General features: G+C 40.9%; 2 protein-coding genes across 5 annotated transcripts; both read left to right on the forward strand.

The window, feature by feature from the left end:
• Window positions 1-7,790: 7,790 nt before the first annotated feature.
• LOC146330653 (uncharacterized) lies at window positions 7,791-12,261 on the forward strand. Of its 2 annotated transcripts, none has more exons than XM_084716155.1 (4): window positions 7,791-8,511; window positions 9,466-9,569; window positions 9,734-9,857; window positions 10,895-12,261. In XM_084716155.1, exons 1-4 carry the CDS (start codon window positions 8,265-8,267, stop codon window positions 11,965-11,967), a joined length of 1,548 nt encoding a protein of 515 aa, XP_084572281.1. In that variant the 5' UTR covers window positions 7,791-8,264; the 3' UTR covers window positions 11,968-12,261. The 2 variants fall into 2 exon arrangements, with proteins under 2 accessions (XP_084572281.1, XP_084572282.1); XM_084716156.1 differs by having other exon boundaries at window positions 7,792-8,511; window positions 9,466-9,557; window positions 10,895-12,260.
• Window positions 12,262-14,070: 1,809 nt separating this feature from the next.
• Window positions 14,071-18,513, forward strand: LOC146330654 (uncharacterized). Of its 3 annotated transcripts, none has more exons than XM_084716157.1 (4): window positions 14,071-14,544; window positions 15,699-15,775; window positions 16,005-16,140; window positions 16,462-18,513. In XM_084716157.1, the coding sequence occupies exons 1-4, from the start codon at window positions 14,268-14,270 to the stop codon at window positions 17,508-17,510; spliced, it is 1,539 nt and encodes a 512-aa protein (XP_084572283.1). In that variant the 5' UTR covers window positions 14,071-14,267; the 3' UTR covers window positions 17,511-18,513. The 3 variants fall into 3 exon arrangements, with proteins under 3 accessions (XP_084572283.1, XP_084572284.1, XP_084572285.1); XM_084716158.1 differs by having other exon boundaries at window positions 16,026-16,140; XM_084716159.1 differs by having other exon boundaries at window positions 16,029-16,140.
• Window positions 18,514-21,988: the final 3,475 nt, after the last annotated feature.

Consider the following 21,988-nt stretch of genomic DNA (forward strand, 5'->3'; position numbering starts at 1 on the left):
TATTTCTTTCACAGTGAATTGCAGTGGACCAAAACAGAAAAATGATGTGTTTGGAAGAAAAGATCATAGTGATGGTAGAGAGACTTCACACACCTTTAATTGATCATTCCTGTCACATTGTTCATAAAGCCGATGCAAAGTTCACCACAGGCTGCAGTACCCCGACGTCACTGACAGGAAAATCACTTCAGCCAAGTCCAGACTTTTCTTAGAGATAAGATCATTTCCACATCAGTAAGGTAAGGTAAGTAAGGTTTTATAGATAATGACTCACAATTGGTTTTCTGCTTAATTCATACTTATAAACAAAATTGTTCCTTAATCCTTTTTTTTATAAATGAGGCCCCTGGTCTTCATTTGAACAGCATTTGATCATCATGTCCAACATTTTACTTGCAGTATTGCCCTGTTTGTCTTTTAAAAATGTCTGTAAAATCTTAAAGTGTTCCTGCTCATTGAAAGCATCTCTTTCCGTGAGTCTTCCTGTAGTCACCGAATCAGGTTTAATGTTGACAAGATTTGATGAAAAATGCATTTTGTCAATTCTACTCTTCAGAGAGGGAGAAATGAGAACTGACTGTGGTGTGAAGAAACTTTTGATTGGTTTCTTACATTCCTGTCTTTGATTTTTTTATTTAAAAGATAAATAGTCCTCCACTCACAACAGAGTGGCAGCATAATAATATAATATAAAGCTTCTGTGCTTCATCAAGAAGAAACTGAACCTCCATTATACCTTTTTTCCTCACAATGGCAGACTCTTAGATTCATCTTTCACACTCCATCATGAAAAATATTTTACTTTCATAAAAATAAAAAATACCTATCACTGGGCAGATAGAAAATCATACTTGAGACATGAGGACATTTCCTCTGTCCTTCATCAGCGCAGGTCATGTTAACAGCTCTCTTTAATTTTAGGTCATGTGAATTTAACTTATATTTGCTCAACTAGCTGCTTCCAGGCAAAACTAGCTTGATGGGTTGAACAGACTGTTTGCACAAGCAGCTGAATAGGTGCAGTGAGTTCATCACATGGAGGATTATTTCACCCAGAAGTCAAATTAAAGTTAAAGGGTAAAAAAAAACGAGAGAACAGTGAATAAATTAAATTACTATTGCACTTAGGGTTGGACAATATGTTTTTTTTTCAGTCAGTATAATAACTGATAATTACCTGTTTCTCATGGCCATCATGGATAAGATAACCATTAATTTCACATTTTTGTGTTTTACAAAGAAGTTGATATAACCTGTAGTTTCTGCACACCTGAGGGTAAGAAAGGCTCCAATGTAGTGATTAAAGATGGATGATTTCATATTTCACAGCTCTGACTGAAATTTAAAAAACAAACATACTTTATATTTAGAGCATTTTGGTTTAGGATTCAGATTAAATGCTTTCTTCTTCTTCTTCTTCTTTTTCTTCTTCTTCTTCTTCTTCTATATTTACTGGAAAACCAACTTTTTAAATGTGCATGCCACCACCCACTTTATTGAGTGTATAGATGCTGTCAATTAATTATCTATTATCTATTATCAGCTATAATTTAATTATTGGAATAATACATAACAATAATGGTTTCCTATCATATACTGTATATTGTGCCTCTTGAAATGAATTGAAATGACTAGGAAACTAAAAGATATAAGTAGATATTGAGTGACAAATGGATGTTGTGTGACGGTAGTTTGGAAAGTAAAATGGAAAAATATGAAATGCAAAGTATAAATACTCAAATTTAATACACAAATTTCATTTAATCATCTGGGAAGTCATCCTTAGAAACTGCTTGAAAAGAACACTTGGCAGATGATTGGAAGAATTATCTTGTCACGTCTAACACAGGCTAACTTCAACCAATCAGATCAATGCTTCCATAAATGCTTTTCACTGTCGTCACACCTGAAACCATACCTGTAGCTGCCAGTAGTCCCTCCTAGGACACTGACTGGCTGCACCACTTTTGGTGCAGACACAAAAGGGTAACGTGAAGCCTGCCAAGATAGATTCTTGCATGATCTTGTGAATCCAGGTGCCTCGTAAGGTAAGTGTTCTACATGTGCTCAGTAGATCTGTGTCTGTACTGGCCACAGGGACAAGTCCACAGACGAGTCCGTACAGTTTCAACAAATTGAGAGTACATCGATTCCACGCAGAACCTACACATACACCTGCTGATGAAATTTACCTGGACTCTAGCAGACCCTGACACACTTGTAGAAGAGTAAAATATAATAACATGCTAAGTATCAAATCTTTGCACTCAAGTCCCAACAACTAAACTTTGAGTCATCTGAGTTTTGAGTCCTTAACAAGTTATTATGCACTCTGGAATTTGTTTTTTGTAAACCTCCTCGTAATTTTTGTATGCAGGTAAAATGATCTTTGGTATCATTTTTTCTAACTGGAGTTCAGTAACATAATGTGAGTTCTTCATGGTTCTCTGCTGCAGCTTGATTGGATGGTGTCAGACACCAGACAGGTTCAAACAAAGTGTATCTGGGGAATTAATGTATCAAGTTTTATTCACATTATGATTAGTAATGTTTGCCAAAGGTTTCTTTTTTGGCATTTTGAGAATAGTGTGGTTGAAAATCTGTGTTTTAATAGAGCTTTGCAAAGGATCAGTACACAGTCACACAGAGTGTAAAAGGAACTGATAATGAGTCAAGAATGTAAATCTATCTTCTAGGGTTAGGAGATGAAGGAGGTCGGGTCAGGATGGACCTGAAGTGCTTATCGGGAGAGTCAGGATGTGATTGTGTTATCAGAAGTTGTTCTTCCAAAAGGAGAACAGCTGTGTGTTCAAGGACAAGTAAACAGTCAGTACCTGACAGAACATGAGAAGTGACTATGAGGAACAACTGTGACCAGTTCAGCGTATTATTTTCCCACTACAATCCCCCCTTTTGATCATACATGATCACATAAAAATGAAAGTAAAGGAAAATTCTAAAAGACCATAAAAGATCACACCTTCACTACAAATAATAATCTGTACATATGATAACATATTAGTAAAGTATAAGAGAGTGAAGAGAAAATATCTGCAATGCTACGTCAATTACGATTTTAAAACATTACTTCATAAAACATCACCCTGGAAAAAGCAAGATGCTGTTGTTGCAGGTGGAAAAATTCAGTATAACAAAGGCAAGCAACTTAGGTAGGAAAGTTACATAGATATTAACACATAAATGTCAAAATCTGGATTGTCAACAGGATCAGGAATGTCTTCAGCATTGCATGGTGGGAGCCAGTCAGCAGTAGTTAACTGTGTAAACTGATGGAAAACAGTTTTTTTTTCTGTAGGGCATGAACTCACAAAAAGAAAGCACACTGAGCCTCACAGGCCACACCATCCAGCGTGTCTGAATGCATGCCATGGCTGTTGTTGGAGTTCCATCTCTGATCCCATGATGGTGACACTGAGGTTCACTCAGCAGGCCACTTAGTTGGAGGCAGGCAAGTTCTCGTTGGACAGTATGCCAATACTGTTACCTCGTCTTCTCGTCCTCGCGATGTGATGACCTGTTTTGTCATAGGTGTCTCTGGTGGAAGTGGGACCCTTTTGCAGTGTCTGGCATGGATCCAGGTGACTCTTTTGGCAAGCTTTACTGCTGTCTGTGTGGTCAGCAGCACCTGGAATGGACCTGTCCACTGCTTCGAGCGCCAGGTCTTTTGTCTAAGGTCTCTCACCACTACCCAGTCACCAGGCTGCAGGTCATGAAGAGGTCCTGTGGTTGGAGCTGGTAGCGCTTCCTTCGCCTGCTTGTAAATGTTAGATAAAACAGCTGTAGGAGTGGAGGGTGTGTTAGGGTCATCAGACATCTGCAATTCTACGTCAATTACGATTTTAAAACATTCCTTCATAAAACATCACCCCTGGAAAAAGCAAGATGCTATTGTTGCAGGTGGAAAAATTCAGTATAACAAATGCAAGCAACTTAGGTAGGAAAGTTATGAAACTCTCCAAATCCAATCCTCCACGCAATATAACTTTCCATAAAATTAAGGACATCAACTTGGACAATTTATTCTCTTGTATCAACAGACTTCCCAGTGTTGACAGGTTTTCTACCCCAGATGAATTCCTCTCACACTATAACAACAGCCTTCAAAACCTTTTAAATAATCTTGCTCCACTCAAAACCAGATCTGTGTCATTGACTCATACTGCACCCTGGTTCACTCCCACTCTCAGACAGTTAAAAGCAAAACGACGTCAACTTGAAAGACTCTACAGGAAAGCCGGTCTCACTGTGCACAAAGACATGTATTCAAATCATATTCTCCACTACAAAGACTGCATTTCTACAGCCAAATCCATATACTATTCTGGTTTAATCAGTTCAAATGAGGGTGACTCTAAGGCCCTTTTCTCCCTACTCACAAATATTACAAAACCGTCAGATTCACTTCCTCTTCACCTGTACTCTTCTGATTTCTGTAACACTTTGTTATCATTTTTCTCTTCAGAAATCGAACATATTCACCAGCAACTTACATCCATCTCTGCTCCAACTTCACCTGCCCCAGTTCCATTTGCCCCCACTCATTCACTCTCAGTATTCACCCTACCTTCAGTCAATGAAGTCTCCAAATTCATTAAGAAATCCAAATCATCAACCTGCCAATTAGACCCTTTTCCCACTGTCCTTGTAAAAGCCACCCTCCCCTCTCTGTCCCCTCTCATCACAGATTTCATACACTCTTCCCTTACCACTGGTGTTGTTCCTTCTGCCCTCAAAACAGCTGCTGTAACCCCAATACTCAAGAAACTTGGTTCAGATCCCAATAACCTCAATAATTTCCGTCCAATCGCAAATCTTCCATTGATTTCCAAAATTCTTGAAAAAACAGTTGCTGCTCAACTCCACACCCATCTATCCTGCAATAATTTATATGAACAATTCCAATCTGGTTTCCGTCCCTTCCATAGCACTGAAACAGCACTCCTTAAAGTCACTAATGACCTCCTCCTTGCTGCTGACTCCGGTTTACTATCTATTCTCCTTCTGCTTGATCTGACTGCGGCCTTTGACGCAGTTTCACACACCATCCTTCTGAACAGACTTTCCTCTCTTGGCATCACAAACACACCTCTTAATTGGTTTCATTCATAGCTTTCAGGCCGCACTCAGTTCATTTATTTAAAATCATTCACCTCCCATCCAGTCCCCGTCACCTCAGGTGTCCCCCAGGGCTCCGCCCCTGCTGTTCATTATTTACCTTCTCCCCCTCTGTCACATTTTCCGCAAACATCATATTCACTTTCATTGCTACGCGGATGACACCCAGCTCTACCTTTCAGCCAAACCTAACTCCACACTCCCACCTTCGTCCCTCACCAACTGCCTCCTTGAAATAAAATCCTGGTTCACCTCAAACTTCCTCAAATTAAATTGCAATGAAACAGAATTTCTCTTAACAGGCACAAAATCTACATTAAACAAACTCCATAATCTTTCTATTTCCATTGATAACTCCTCCATCTCTCCCTCCCCTCAGGTTAAGAGTCTGGGTGTCATCCTCGACAGCACCCTCTCCTTCGCCTCCCATGTCAATAATATCACTCGGTCTGCCTACTTCCATCTTCGTAACATCAACCAGCTTTGTCCTTCTCTTACTCCTCACTCAACTGCTGTTCTTGTTCACAGTTTGGTCACCTCCCGTTTAGATTATTGCAACTCTCTTCTCTTTGATCTTCCACATAAAACCCTCCATAAACTACAACTGGTCCAAAACTCAGCCGCCCGTATCATTACACGCACCCCTTTAATCCACATCACACCTATTCTACAGCTCCATTGGCTCCCCATCACACATCGCATCAACTACGAAATACTCCTCCTTACCTTCAAAGCTGTCCACAACCTTGCCCTTCCATATCTCTCTGACCTCCTCCACATTCCTACACCTGCCCGCACCCTCAGATCCTCTTCTTCCATCCATCTCATCGTCCCCCCTGCCTGTCTTGTTACCAGCTCTGGAACTCACTCCCACTTGACCTCCGTAACACAGACTCACTACCACATTTCAAATCCAAACTCAAAACCCATCTGTTTAAACTGGTTTACTCCCTCTGATCACAATTGCATTGTCAAATTTTAAACTGTATTTTTGTATTTTATTGTTTATTGTCTCTTTAATATTGTGTCTGCTTTTATGTTTGATGATGTAAGGTGACCTTGAGTGTCAAGAAAGGTGCCTATAAATAAAATGCATTATTATTATTAGTAGTAGTAGTATTTTCAGTGTTACGGTGTCTCCTCGGCGGCGGCACACAGTCAAGGCCGGAATCCTGCATCTTTGACACAGTGAGATACAGATGAGTTTTTGTCTGTCCATGCCTGTATTTTTCTGTCCCTCCTTTGTGCTTTGTCCTTCCATAAACTAAATGCTCTCCAATCTGCTGCGAACTTCCTCTTACCTTTCTTATATTCAGTATCTTTTTTTTTTTCATGCAATTCTTCAGTTTGTTCAACTGTCTTATACTGAAACTTTCTGTGCTTGGAAAGTTACATTCAGTCACATTATCATGTTTATTTTTTTATTTTTATTTATTTGGTTTGATTTTTGCTGTTAAAAGTACTCATTTTTGGTAAATTGAAGAATAACGACAAAAAAAATTAGAAGATAGAAGAAAGTTAGAAGTTTTATCCTCAACTAATTTCCACAATCCAATATGAAAGTATCAGAACTGATCAGTATTAGTATGCTCAAAATAAAATAATCAATTTCAATGCATTGCTGTTTTTTGTTAAATTCTCTCAACCTCTTTCTTTTTGTCTTTTTGTCCCAAGATGATCAAAAATCAGAGTGATTAGTACAGAGGAATTCTCTACTCTTCTGCGCGCGTGGGAAGGTTGAAGAGTGTAAAAGGAACTGATAATGAGTCAAGAATGTAAATCTATCTTTTAGGGTTAGGAGATGAAGGAGGGCGGGTCAGGATGGACCTGAAGTGCTTATCGGGAGAGTCAGGATGTGATTGTGTTATCAGAAGTTGTTCTTCCAAAGGGAGAAATGCTGTGTGTTCAAGGACGAGTAACCAGTTAGTGCCTGACAGAACATGAGAAATAAGTATGAGGAACAACTGTGAACAGTTCAGCATATAATTTTCCCACTACAATAGCCAGACTTTCAGTATTAGTTCCGGGAGGAAGAAAAATAAATAAATCTGAGAATATTATACGTTTTTTTTCCATACATCTGGCACTAATACTTAAAGGGATAGTTCACCCAAAAATGAAAATTCAGTCATTATCTACTCACCCTCATGCTGATGTAAGGTCAGATTTAGTTTTTTTGTCCACAAAACACTGCTGGAGTTTCATATGAAAACAGTGTTTCAGAATTTCTCAAACAATGGAAGTGAACGGTGACCAGTTTTCAACCGTAAAAAAAACAACAACAAAAACAAACAAACAAAAAAATATATAAAGTGTCTCCATACTGCTTGTCTGGTGTAATCCAAGGCTCCTAAACCCTCATTAATAAGACCTGTGTTTAAGATAAGATATAATAGAACTTTATTAATCCCAAAGGAAATTCTGGTTCCAGATTGTTCCAAAATTATAGTAATATAATAACAACAATACAGCAACAAATAAGTGAATAATAAAATTGAAAGTGTATACGGAGCAAATGCCAAGAAACATTGCCTAATAGCAAAACAATAGTAAATACGTTACGTACAAAAGTAGCCAAGCAGAAAAGTATTAATGCCAATTACATTGACAGTGATATTGGCAGAGGTATGAGAGGTAGTAAAAAAAATATATATATATTGTACCAGATAATGATTGTAAGATAGCACATGATACTCATGACCACTTTATTTCATATGAAAATGGCTGCTATTAAAAATGTCTACATATGCTGTCATCTATATTGTCCTGCACACTCATCAAATTCCACCCCAATGCTTTTAATTCAAAAATATCACCAGTTAACTTGAAGAATTTTAGGTTCATCTCTACACTGGTAATTACGGTAGGCGTAGGAACAGCCTTGCGGCATAACCGGAAGTAAACAGAAACAACATTTTCATTGAGAAGAAGTGTATTCATTACGGAGAATGGCTGTTTTTGTGTCCTCTCACATGTCTCATGTATGACCGTATGAGCCTGTCTTCGTTTCCAACAAACAGCAAAGAGTAGTTGTGTTTTGTTGGAGAACCGTCGGGGTGAAACAGTCTACGTATTTTTGTGGTATTTTTTTTTTATCAGTATTATCGTGCCGTTACAGTTCGGACAGGATGGCTTGTGCGGATTTCCACTCTCAGCTGGCCTCCATCATGGAGGTGCTGGCTAACGCGGCGGTGGCTGAGATCTGTCAGCTGGTGGACGACGGCTTCGCCACCCTGAGGCTGGAGATATCCCGCAGCCAGAGGGAGAACCTGGCCCTGAAGAGCCGCCTGCGGCTGCTGGAGGTCCGCTCAGGAGGAGAGCAGTCCCACAGAGAGAACACCTCCACCTCCCCGCCTCTGAGGCTCACCGCTACAGGTCTGTCACAAACTAAACTACATCTGTGTCCTGCATGGAGGAACATTAGTCACCAAGGTCCAAAAATTACACATTTTCACAGAATAAAATCAAGACCTCTGATGATTCTCATTTTCTCCTCCTGACACGAGAGTATGATAGTTTTGTTCACACTTACAAAGAGCTAGTTTAAAATTCACTTCACAGAAATTAAAATGAGCAAGAGAAATGAACTACACACATTTCTTTTTAAATTTTGCGCCACGTTCACAGCAGACTTGGGTGTTATCAAGATATTCGGGTAAACCAGAATATAGAAGTGATGAATTTTACTACTATCATTGTGAATAAAGTTATCTGAAACATATACGCTTTTTTATGGAATATAAAATTATAAAATTAATTTAATGTGTTACAGTCGGGAACTTAGCCAACAGAAGAATAATGTAGAAAGTAGAAAAGAAATAATTGTTTGGTCATTTTTGTTCTACAGCCTAAAATTATTAAATATGACTAGATGTGGAATAATTAAAATGTTGCCATATATAAATTTATTTTGATATGTCTTTCAACTACAAAAGCAGTAAACTTCCTAAAAATAATGATTTAATATCTTAAACTAATGACTTACTATGCAAGTCATTTTGAGAGAGTCTCATTGTTTAGAGATAGTAACTCAATATTTTGAAACACTAAATCATTATTTTGAGATTCCAAGACATTATTTTGACAGTTTGTCATTAAAATGACGTGTAGGATTTACTTTTTTCCATTATTTTGGCAGAAATGTGCTTCCATAGATACAGATGTTTGTGTAGGTGAGTGTATAACGTGGATCTATCTGTCTGTTAGCAGTGTGGTTCATACACCTCACTGATACACCGCAGAATTATAGAGAAACATAAGTAAGCACAACTTGGGCAGGGGAACAGTGACTTTTTTTTAACAAACTCCTGTGATTTTACTTTTGAACAGATCATCACTTTGGAGGAGACAATCCTGCCGTCACCAAAAGAAAAGCCAAGTCCATCACGCTGGAGAACACTGACACTCAGTGCTCACAGCAGGTCAGTGCAAAGGTCAGCTTTCTGTCTTCTTCCCTCCTTTTCCCTCCTCATCTTTTTAAAGTTTGTGTAAAGTAGTTCTCAGAATGTAATAAATGAAAAACAAAAACAGCATCTCATGATGATCAGGGCTGCTGATAGCCAAACACACATCAACACACATGTTTTCTGTCTGTCAGCCAGTGGTCGTGACGGAGCAGCCAGTGGAGCCAGAGGTGATTGTGATAAAGAAGGAAAGGCTGGAGGAGGAGCTGACAGGCTGCAGCGTGCTGGAAGACTATCAGACGGCTCCTGACAGCAGCAGTATGTATGGAAGATACTCCACAGAGTTTTTGACTTCATACTAAACACTGATGAGCAGGAGAAAGACAAAAACATCAAACACAAGTAGCTACAACTCACTAAATGAACCAACAGCCGGCTGCTGCTGCTGCTACCACTGCAGCCTCTTTCAAACATGTGCTGTCAGTGTGCTGCCTCTGAGTCAGTGTTTTATGAAAGTAACAACAGCAAACTTACAGACCTAACTACATCTAAGGTCATCTAAGGTATGCTGTCACATTAAGAAAAATGCAACCTGGTGAAATTCATAAATGAGTAAATGTGGCAAATATCACACAAGACATGCAGCCGTGGCCATAATGGTTCTGTCCAGTGCTTTCATTGTTGATCTTGAAGGATTGATGGCTGAAATGTTATCAGAATAAAAGAGAAATGCATATGGAGCCTATGTATGAGACACTTCTTTCCTACTTTCAAGACATTTACCTCACAGAAATCTATATTTGAATGCTGTTCTTTTAACAAATCATTGAATCCAGTAATGTTTGGGGCTGCATGATATGGCAAAAAAAAAGTCCTATTGCATCACAATATTTTGACTGAAATTGTGATTGCAACACTGTTAGTGGGAATGATCATTTTTGAGTCACAATATTCATTTTTACTGTAAAGAAAAAAATATTATAATCATGACGATGTGATAATGGGTCTGTGCCAAACAAACAATGAACAAAGATATAGGCCAGGGCGTATCTGCAACAGGTTCCTTCAACTTTCTTTCACGCTATGTCTCACCTGGTCTTTCGTGCCCACACTGCAGTGGCTCTGCACCCCTCCAGGGGGTCTGCCCCCCAGTTTGGAAACCAATGGTCAAAAGGCTGGCTCTATGCCCTCTCCACACTGTCAAGAATATAATTCTGCAAAATGATTAATTAATCAATGCATTTTAATTTAGATCACATATTAATCACCCTGAACTGACTGATGATGATCTACAGATAGATGAATAGTCTGAATGGCAGATTGATAGAATTTTTTTCTTTCTCTTCACTCTGTAGTTGGAGCTCCATCTCTGTCTCTTGCTTCTGAGGGTGACTGTCCTCTGAGTGCTGAAGCAGAAGCAGAAGTCCCCAAAGAAGCCAAAGCTGAAGCACAGCAGCAGGCGGAGAAAGAGAGTCAGTACTGCGCTCAAGCAGAGCAGAGACACAGAGGTGCTGGTCCAGACAGAGACAGGGAGGTGAGCAAAGAAGAGGACTCTCTGTCTCCTCAGTCCAGGAGCAGTAAAGCTCCTGATGTAGAGACTCCACTGATGAAGACGCTGGACTCAGAGCTGTCAAACACTGGAGTGAAGCATCTGTGTGGCGCTGCTGCAGACTGGAGGGCGATTAAACTGGAGGCGGAAGCTTCCTGGGCTGAAGCTCTGCGGACACAGAGTCCTATAACTTCTGAGTGTGTGAGTAACAGTCTGCACACAGAGAGCGAGGCAGCACAGCTGGACACTGGCAGCTTGGACTCCTGCTCCTTCGATGAGCTGTTCTCCTCTCCAGAGGTGGCGCAGTCTCTGACAGCTCCTCACAAACACTCCACAGACCTGGAGGAGCCGCTGTCGTCCTCATCGTTTTCCTTCCTGAGTGGTTCCATGTCAGAATCCTCCTTCAGCAATGCCTCCTCTGACTCCAGGAGCAGGAGCCTCCCTGGCAATGCAGAGCGAGCGTTCAGCTGCCAGCAGTGCGGCCGCGTCTTCTCCGCCTCCAGAGACCTGCTGGTGCACCAGCGCTCCCACGCTGGCGAGAGGATCTACCACTGCCACCTCTGCAAGAAGCCGTTCGTGCACCCACACCAGCTAAAGACCCACCAGCGGGTGCACACCGGGGAGAAGCCCTTCAGCTGCACCCAGTGCGGCAAGCGCTTCTCCCAGTCCAGCCACATCAAGAGACACATGAGCGTCCACACAGGGGAGAAGCGCTACAGCTGCAGCCTGTGCGGGAAGCGATTCTCGCAGGCATGCAGCCTCAAGGTGCACCAGGCTGTCCACACCGGAGAGAGACCCTACAGCTGCACCAAATGTGGCAAGAGCTTCTCCGTGCTGGGGAACCTGGTACGCCACCAGAGCGTCCACATCAGCAAGTGAACACACACACAGGGAAACATGTCAGGTGCTATGACTTGTTATAACATCTGTCTGTCAGAAAGTGTTTATCAGGCTGAATATTATTCTTAGCTGTTGACATTTATACACCTTCATTTTTTTAATAAAACATTCAAAAACTGCTTCCTTTGACTGTTGGGTGAATTTTAATTGTACATGGGACTGAATACACTGAAGGGATAGTTCAGACTGTGTGAAGTGTGGTTGTATGAGGTACTTATCCATAGTCAGTGTATTACCTACAGTAGCACTACGCACTGCTGTGGACAGGGTCAGCAGCAAAATGTATTATAGGCATCCCAAAAAAACATCAATATCATACATCAGTATTTTAAGTCTGCATCGTATTTGGAATATTTTCATACTTTGCTCTCAGACAGCCTTTTCTGCTGGGAAACCACAGTTATAAAAACCACCAGACTCCACCTCACAAAACACGGGAGTTTCAGGCCTACATTGATCAGTTCCAGAGCCGCAGGTTGCAGACCTCTGCTCCAAGCCATAAGACTATTGTACAAATAACTCACACACAAGTGCAATAAATCTGTGGGCAACATTCATCACAAACTGTATACACCATTCAATACACGCACACACACACACACCTCACTCACACACAGACTCAGAGATATAAGTGCAATACAATCTGTGCAGTTCTATTCAATATGCAGCCTTTGTTGCTTCTATATTTATTTGCTCATATATCTTCCTATAAAAAACATAATAAACACAAGGGCAGCCACTATTTTATCCTTATTCATTCATTTTTGCTCCCCCACCCCCTATACCTCATCTGCACACACATGCAAACACACTCAAAATCAGGGGTGGAAATAACTAATTACAAATACTCAAATTACTGTAATTAAGTAGTTTTTTGGGGGGTACTTGTACTTTTAGGAGTAGATTTTGAAGTCTGTACTTTTAATTAAGTATGCATTACACTATGTAATCTGCTTAGTTATTTTTAAAATCAAAATTGAGTACTGAGTACACTTTGAATGAATTTTCAAACCTTTCACCTGCATTTTTGGAGCTCATAAAGTTATAGGATCCCAAACAGGCCGATAAAAACCAGGACATACAGTTAAAAAAACAAAAAACTCAAAACACTGCAGCAGGTACAGGTTTAGAGTAGAGAATCAATGTTTCATCGGTAGTTGAGAAATCGGGGTAATTACACCTCATTTGTTGAACAAGGAAACTTAAAATGACAAGAAAAAAGACAAAAAATGAAAATGAAAAAAAAAGTAAAAACATGCATTTTGTATTTTATAAATCATTAATCAATTAATCATTTACAACTGCTGGTTTAGGAAAAAGCACAAAATGTGCAACCTGAGAGTGACCACTGAGCAGAACTGCAGGAGTCATTTAGACTAAAGGTTTTACTGAAAGCTGCTGTTGATTATTTTTGACAAGAATATTTTGTACTTTTATTTCTTTTCTAACACTGGTACTTTTACCTGTAATTGAGTAATATTTCAGTAATGTAACAGTATATGTGTTTGAGTACAGATATTCAGTACTCTTTCCACCGCTGCACAAAACCAATACAGCCCCAGACAACAAATGATGTTTTGCTCTCTTTCTTCATGGCCAACTGTCCTGTATTTACTGTTTTGTTTTTTTATTTACTGTCCTGTCAATGTCCTGCCTTGTGTTTTGCAATTAATTTTACCAAAAAATATGTTTTTAATGGAGCTTCCCAGCCAAAGTTTTTCACCTGATTGTACTTGTGTGACAATAAACAGGTTTACTATCTGTTGCTTTTATACATGAGCTGGTAGTTTTGGGATGTGGAATCCCGGTGTGTCTGATGGACAGTCTCAGATGCAGAATGGAAACATCTGGTGTGCAGGAATGTGTTCAGAATAGACAACATTATGGCTGAATCATTAGTTTTGAAACCACTTTCATGTGAAACTGTAAAATATGAAGCTGGCAGCAGCACCGATCTGTCTGTCTGATGACATAAGGTCTCTTGTCCATGTCCACACAGACACACAGAGCTGCTTTTTTTCCCCTTTTTTCCCACAGCAGCCTGTGAAGTGATGCTGAACAACAAACTGACGTCATCAGGAGGCGACTCTCGCACCTCAAATAGCCACAACAGTCTGTAACACATTACAGCAGACAGACGGTGTGAATTGGACTCTGCGATCTGTGTGCATGTCACCGGTCGCACCTCGGCGTGCGGATCAGACGCGTTCACGCCCGTGCGCCGCAGCAGCCGCAGCATCTGCCCGCGCGGGGACAGACACACGGAGTCGAACACGGCGATGATGGCGGACTGTGTCGGCTTCCAGGCGCAGATCGCTTCGATTATCGAGATATTGGCCAATTCTGCGGTGGCGGAGATCTGCAAGCTGGTGGACGATGGCTACGCGGCGCTGCGCTCGCAGATGGAGCAGGAGCGGGAGAAGAGCGAGAAGGAGAACGATGCCCTGCGGCTCAAACTGCGAGAAATGGACGTGAAGATGCGGAGCTACGAGAGGAAGATGAGGAGACGGAGTCAGCGGGAGGAGATGCACGCCGTTCATTTTAGGCCACCCGAAGGTAAACAGATGGAGGCGGCTGCAGCCCGGTGCTGCTGCTGCTGCGTGGCAGTCATGACACACACGTCCTCATACAGACCGCATGATTATTGATGAGCTGATCGGTGTGAGAGCAGACAGCAGATGTCAGTCTGTTTCCACACTGATCTCTCACAGACACACTGCTGCTGTGATGCTCCTCAGCATCACACAGGACAGGACAGGCTGTCACACAAGATGTCACATGTCAGTGTCCATATGGCAGCAGGACGGACAGAATCACACTTACACTGACGGAAAAGTTCATCAGTTGTGTGAAAAAGCTGAAAAACCTATCACCATGGTGCAATTTTACATCAGACAGTGTCAATATTCATTGATCAGGTAATGTCAGTGGTTCCCAAACGGGGGTCGGGCACCCCTGGGGGCAGCGCAAAGCCACTGCAGGCGGGCGATTCAATTTTTATCAGCTGCTTCCCCAGTTATTTTTAATGATTGGTGAAAATTGTATGGGTGGGGTTGTGAACTTCTTCTGACTTTTGGAAGTGCAAGAAAAAGTTTGGGAACCACTGATGTAGGTTGTGACTGACAACATGATGTGATAAAATCAGTTTCTTATGATATGGACAAAATCAGATACCACAATGTGTTTGACCAACTGTTGGTGGTTTCACAAAATATTAACATAATGAGATTTTTGATAAATAATCATCAGTAATGATTAAGATACATGCATGTTACTGTGGTGGAAAATCTGAAAATGAAGACAGGCATGAAGACCAAGATTGTCTTTGTGGTGTTTTAATAGAGCTTTGCAAAGGATCAGTACACAGTCACACAGAGTGTAAAAGGAACTGATAATAAGTCAAGAATGTAAATCTATCTTCTAGGGTTAGGAGATGAAGGGGGTCGGGTCAGGATGGACCTGAAGTGCTTAGTGGGAGAGTCAGGATGTGATTGTGTTATCAGAAGTTGTTGTTCCAAAGGGAGAACAGCTGTGTGTTCAAGGATAAGTAACCAGTTAGTGCCTGACAGAACATGAGAAGTGACTAAGAGGAACAATAGTGACCAGTTCAGCATATAATTTTCCCACTACAGTACATGTGAAATTGACACAGTCAGCCAAAATCAGACAACTTGAAAAAGGAGCTCTGTGCTCTTTGCTGTTTTTTTCAGGACCTGATGACCATCAACCTCTGGTGGTGCCTCTTCCTACCTCCTCTGAAGACAAACCCTTCCATCATGTTTCAAAGGTAAAGAATTAATCAGCAGAACATTTCTAAATGAGTTTTATTGAGCTATTCCAGGGTTACACTGTTTGTAAGTCATCCCATCTACCCTATAAGCATGTAGAGGTCAGTGCAGTAGAAATGACATTCACAGGTGATCTGGAAACTTTAACCCCTCAGACGTAGTGTAGCCCAGATATATGAACATGATAAGTGAACCTGAAAAATGCAAATGTGTCTTGTCATGTTCCAGCTGCCTTTAACTGTATCGCAGCAGGAGGAGACCACGGTGTTGCCACTGGTGAAGCAGGAGAAAGTGGAGAGAGACGACTGCAACCTGGACCTCAAGGTGGAGGTCAACATTAGGGCGGAGTGTGGCCTCTCTACTGGTGAGTGTACTAGCCTGGGAACTAGATGAACCTGCATTCCTTCTAACAGCCAGCAGAGAGTGACTCCACGGGTTGCAAACAGTAGTCTGATTGTATGGAGTCCAATGCTAAAATGATCTTATACAGATACAGCATGATGTTCATTTTGTAAATTATGTTCCTATTTAGAGTGAAATAGACCATAAAGCAAACCAGCTCTGGTTGCAAAACACCAAGATGGCACAACAATGATGAGGAGCAATAGTGTTGGAGTATAGCAACATGATTCTCCTTGAAATGTCCCTTTCTTTCTGTAACTCCACTCATCCTATTTGCCTTCAGCTCTGGAGCCCAGTGAGGAAACCCCCATCAATGATATTGTTCTCGACACCAGTGTCACCAACACCACTTCCTCCTCCACCACCCAGCCCTCCTCCCCCACTGACGCCACAATGGACCTGACCTGCAGGCCTCGAGCAAAACGTAAAGCCTCCAAGCCTCTGAGCAACAGTTTGACAGTCAGCGGTGGAGGGGGGGCGGCCCCTGAGGCCGCTCGCAGGGACCTTGGAGGGAACCTAACAGACGGTGCTCTGAAGCCAGAGATCCAGGCAGAGGATACTGCAGAAGATGAACTCCATGCCTCTCAGCTGTCAGCCCCTGTAGCCTCAGATGAGCCCAGCCCCGACCGCCTCAACAGCCTGGGCCTGGACCTGGCCTGGATGCAGGAGAGGGTCAGCCATCTTGGTGCGGCATACGCAGTCGCACAGCTAGGTTTGGGGAACACAGAGACTGGTCACCCCTCTGCCTCCTTCCCCTCACAGGGAGGAGGAGACAGTCTAGATGGCCCTCCCACCATGCTCTTCACAGGTGGCGCTCATGAAATGGCTGCCTTTGCTGCCTCCTTTGACATGGCCGCTGCCGCTGCCGCCGCTGCTGCCGTCGTAGCTGCACCACCTCCACCGCCTCCTCCACCTCCTCCCCCCACAGCTCCTTCTGCCACCACGGCCAGCCAGAGGCGGCCTTATAGGAGTGGCACTGCTGCCACTAAAGAACCTGTGGTGTGCGCTGTGTGTGGGCGTGTCTTCCCCAGCGCGGCTGCCCTGGAGCTGCACCAACGGGTGCACACAGGGGAGAGACCCTACACCTGCCCCCACTGTGGAAAGGGCTTTGCCCAGCCCAACAACCTGCGGGTCCACCTCCTCATCCACACCGGGGAGAGGCGATATCGATGTACACTGTGCGGGAAGAGTTTCATCTCGTCCAGCCATCTGAAGAGGCACCGCACAGTCCACACACAGGAGAAACCCTACAGCTGCTCCCGCTGTGGACAGTCCTTCAGCCAAATGTGTAGCGTCCGTAGACACCGGCAGCAGTCCCAGTGTGGCCTGTAGACTGACCGTTGCAGGAGGTGGATGACGTCTGGGAGTGATCCTCGTACAGTTTGAACTCCGTGATTGAAATACTATCATCTTACGTAAGCACGAACAAATGAGAAGCAAGGCTGTATCCTGTGACATCATGGCACGTAGAGTTGATATTTGTCCTAGATCATAGCAGTAAAATGTGAATTCTGTTTTAAGGTTTTTTTCCCTACAGACCTCTCAACTTTTTCTTGTTTCAAACAGAGAGAATCACACAGTGGACTGTTACAGAGTGCCTGAGACAGTGTTGAAAACACTCTATCTATCCATTTGTCATGAAATGGTCTTGTTTGTGACACACTATCTGGTTTACTGGTTTATAACTATCACACATGTGCTGATCTAGGAGTGAGGAAGAGGGTCATAGTTTATCTTGGATCATTTTTCATCACTGATGATGATGATGGTACACAGCCTTCATCACAGTGTACCTAAACTGTCTACTGACCACCTGCTGGATGAACAGAACCCAATTTGAACACCTGCCAGCTATAGTATTTAAGTAATGAGATGACATAAAAAAATTACTTTTGAAATTAACCAGATATTAAGCATCCATTAGAAACAAAAATATATTCTTGCCTTATCCTACTGTGATTTCGAAAGTCAGGTTCACATCTGTAGACACTTCCGCTTTTTGTTTGTTTTAGGACTGCTGGCATAACACGATTTACACTGGGTTGCACCAATAGAGATTTATTTAACCTAAGATTATAAAAAAATAGCTTTAAAATCCAGTAAAGACAGATTTGAAATTAAACAGAGCTCTGCTGCACAATTAAAAATGAATCCCCATTAAGAAAACCCAGGTTTATTGATGTAAACCAAAATTAAGTATAGTTTAATCAATATGGAGGTACTTGATTACCCAATATTAAAAAAATAACTAAATAATTTGAGTGCTGTTGGGACTTGTAAAAGAGGTGGGATACTGGTGACTTTCAGCTGCTCTATATTGTTTGTTTGCTTGGTAAAAAGTTAACAAAAGATTACATTGTTTACGTTCAAGCTAAAAAGTTAACAGAATGTTATGTTGTCTTCCTAGCCAAGTTAACAAAACTTGACATTGTTTGCTTTCTAGCTAAAGAGTTAACAAGGTGTTACATTGTTTTCTTGCTACCTAAAAAGTGAACAAAATGTTACATTGTTTGCTAGCTAGCTCAAAAGTTAACAAAAAGTTAAATTCTTTTACTAGCAAGCTAAAAGGTTATTTAGCCCAGCTAACCTTCTCATGGTGGCTCAGCAGAGAACCTCTAATATCTTTTCCTTTGAGAAAAACTTGTTGGCTGGGAAAAAGCGAATAACAAGTAAGTAAGTGAGTAGGGTTGGGTGATATCTACCAAACTGGCACATGACTATATCCGTATTGAAACATTGTGATGGACGATGATGTTGTTGCCGAATTTGAAAGCATCTTTATAATATATAGGTTTAAAAATGAATCCTTGTTGGTGCAACTCAGCCTTGGTTTCTCACACTAAGAATGCTGGGACATCCTCAGAAGAGTTCTGATTTAAGTATTTATGTTTTTGTTGCGGCTATCCACGTCCTGGACCTATCTCCGTACTGGACGCTCATCTTCTTTTTTGAGTATGTGCAAGACGACAAGTAAGAATATTGTGCAAAATGTCAGACTGTTCCTTTAAAGCACTTTAAATGTTCTTATAACTAATCATTAAAGCCATGGGCTGAATTTGGAGTTACACAGCGTTTTTCATCATGTATTATCACGTATGGTCCACTCTGTTACCCACTAGTAAGCGGTTCTTGAGGGAGCCTGGTGTTGAATGGTAAATGTTGGCACTTGAATATGTTTTATAGCACGGGTCTGCACCTTCTCATGTATGATTGTGTTTATGATTACATCTGTCACACTGATTCTACATATATTTATTTACTACTCATTTCACAGATGTAATGAGCTGTTGTCCAGAAGATTGTCTTCAAGGTCTGTTTCCAGAATCGGGCAGTGAAATCAGAATATTTAATTTTTTAGGTACAAAGCCCAACTGAGGCAGACCTGAAATGTTTTAATCTCCCTTTCTCAACTTCTCACAGGTTGAAGCCTGAGATGTAACAGTCTTTTTCATGTCAATCATTCTTTGTTCTTAGTTAAATATCACAGAACAAAGGACTGTAAAAAGATGTAAAGTAAAAACATACAGTATATATCAGAGAGTCGTGTTTGTATGTGTAGATGTTTGGATGTAATGGGCACTAGCTGTAGGTTGCACAGCTAAAACAGATATTTTGCCTTTCAATATTCTTTCATGACATGTTCCAGTGTTTAAAAATGTATGGGTGTCATTAAACATGTTAACGGTTTGCAATGAATTTGGCTGTGCTGTGGGCATCATTTGTGTGGCGTCATCACATATATAAAGAACTGGAGCTTCTCTGTCGTCTGGACTCCTCTGTCATGTTTTCAGCCATTCAGATTTTAAAAAGAGGATCACACCTTAAAAAAAATCATACAAGCATTTAGTTGAATCAGCTATTTTTTTCTCATTAACTAAACACAACTTCAATTTATTCAAGTTGTGTTTAGTTAAACTTCAGTTTAGTAGAGTTGTAGTAGAGTTCTTCTAACTGTAAGTCTATGGACTTGAAATGATGAGTTGATGAATGTGTTGTACAGAGTTCAATCAACTCATTAAATTAATTAATTAATAATTAATCAATTACTCAATTAATCAATTAATGAATTAATTTCCAAAGAAACACGAACAGCAGGTTACATAGTTTGCTTGCAAGCTAAATGTTCACAAAACCTTACAGTGCTTTCTATCTAAGATAACAAATGTAAAGTTCATGTAATGTTTACGTCTCATGCTATCATGAGCACAAACCGCTCATCCATCCGCTCTGCTTACTGCACAGTGATATGGTTACAGTTCGGTATGGTTCTTACATTTAATTTTTCATGACAAGTTCTGTGGATTATCTTGAGTAACTGAGTCATGATTTCTGGAAAGAGACATTGCTGTTGAGTTTTTCAAATGTATTTTTTGCCGGTTTGAGCACCACAAGCTGAGTGGCATCTGGTTCCATTCCATATTGGGATGAACGCAGATACCTCTATGGTGGATATCTCTAAAATTCAGCAACTCATGCCACATCTATCCAGGTGGATAAATAGTAGTGGCGTGCATTTCTGCCTGCTATGATACGATGCAATCTGATTCTTTACATTTGTTTATGTCACGAAAGGCATCACTCAACTACACTTTCAGGTCATAAGTTCAAAACGAGCTATAGATGCTGTGATAACCTTAGATATCTGCAAGTTGTGGCCAGAAAATACATGTCTTTATTTTGTGTGTGCTTGCTCATGCTAGTTGTACTAGCATCCAAAGATTCCTTGTGGACCACAGGTGTCACCATTATGTCTCACCAGGTGAGTGTTTAGATATGTCGTACTACTGCTGTACTTAATGTTCTACACACTTTATAAATGCTTGGCTTTTGTCCAGTTTTTTTTTACTTCTGCCTGTGCATGCCCCATGTACTGAGGCCATCAGTCCTCTGCAGCGGCTGCTGGTTTGATTCCTGCCTGTGGTCCATTTGCTGCGTGTCGTCTCCTCTCTATCTACCCCTTTTCCTGTCATATCTTCAGCTGTCACTGTTTGAATAAAGGCAAAAGCCCAAAAAATAATCAAAAAACAAACATACAAAAAAGTTACACTAACCTACTCTCGTAAAAGCTACAAGTCAGTGGTCACAAGAGAATCTTGCAACAATGTCAGAGTCTTTTTATGTTTGAGAGATGGCGGACCAAACTAGTGGCAAAGCTTCAGCCAACCGATACTGATGACCCATAACTTTGGAATTGAGCCATCAACTGGTTCATGACACATTTGGATTTGATCCAGGGCCCCACTATGATGTAGTTGCATCTTTAATGTTAATTTCTGATTCATATCAGTAAATCCAACCTTAAGAGAAAAAATATGTATTTTTGACTTTGCTGTGAATCAGAATCAGAAACACTTTATTGATCTGGGAGGAAATTGTTAATGTTACAGGTGCTCCTGTTCAAGAATAGAAAATATAAACAAGCCTAGAGAATTATAATAGAAAAGTATGTAAAAAATATATACACTTGACTATAGCATATAAAAGAGATAATATAACAATAACAATTATATATATATATATATATGTATATATATAAAACACTAAGCAGTGTGTAAAGGGGGATGTGTGTTATATATCTATGATATATGTATGATATGTAACAGCAATTTATAAATATAAAACTGCAACGTATGGAAAAAATACTATGAATTAAAATATGTGAAAATGTGCCTCAAGCTACAGTCACATATATTATTACACAGGTTATTGTAAATTTTACATGTCTAAAGACTATTATAGTTTTTAGGCTTACCTACTAAAATATAACTAACAGGTGGATGATAAATTGAGAAGAGGAACTATTGTAGTGC

The sequence above is a fragment of the Lutjanus erythropterus genome, chromosome 3 (genome assembly GCF_056507025.1).
Source record: "Lutjanus erythropterus isolate fLutEry1 chromosome 3, fLutEry1.hap2, whole genome shotgun sequence".
Classification (NCBI taxonomy): Eukaryota; Metazoa; Chordata; class Actinopteri; order Lutjaniformes; family Lutjanidae; genus Lutjanus; species Lutjanus erythropterus.

Bases quoted from the DNA above. Each gene is read 5' to 3' on its own strand.
- LOC146330654 (XM_084716157.1), top strand. From the start codon at position 14,268: ATGATGGCGGACTGTGTCGGCTTCCAGGCGCAGATCGCTTCGATTATC. The intron at 15,776-16,004 runs GTAAAGAATTAA...GTCATGTTCCAG, and splicing joins CCTTCCATCATGTTTCAAAG to CTGCCTTTAACTGTATCGCA. The intron at 16,141-16,461 runs GTGAGTGTACTA...ATTTGCCTTCAG, and splicing joins GGAGTGTGGCCTCTCTACTG to CTCTGGAGCCCAGTGAGGAA.
- LOC146330653 (XM_084716155.1), top strand. From the start codon at position 8,265: ATGGCTTGTGCGGATTTCCACTCTCAGCTGGCCTCCATCATGGAGGTG. The intron at 9,570-9,733 runs GTCAGCTTTCTG...TCTGTCTGTCAG, and splicing joins CACAGCAGGTCAGTGCAAAG to CCAGTGGTCGTGACGGAGCA. The intron at 9,858-10,894 runs GTATGTATGGAA...TTCACTCTGTAG, and splicing joins GACGGCTCCTGACAGCAGCA to TTGGAGCTCCATCTCTGTCT.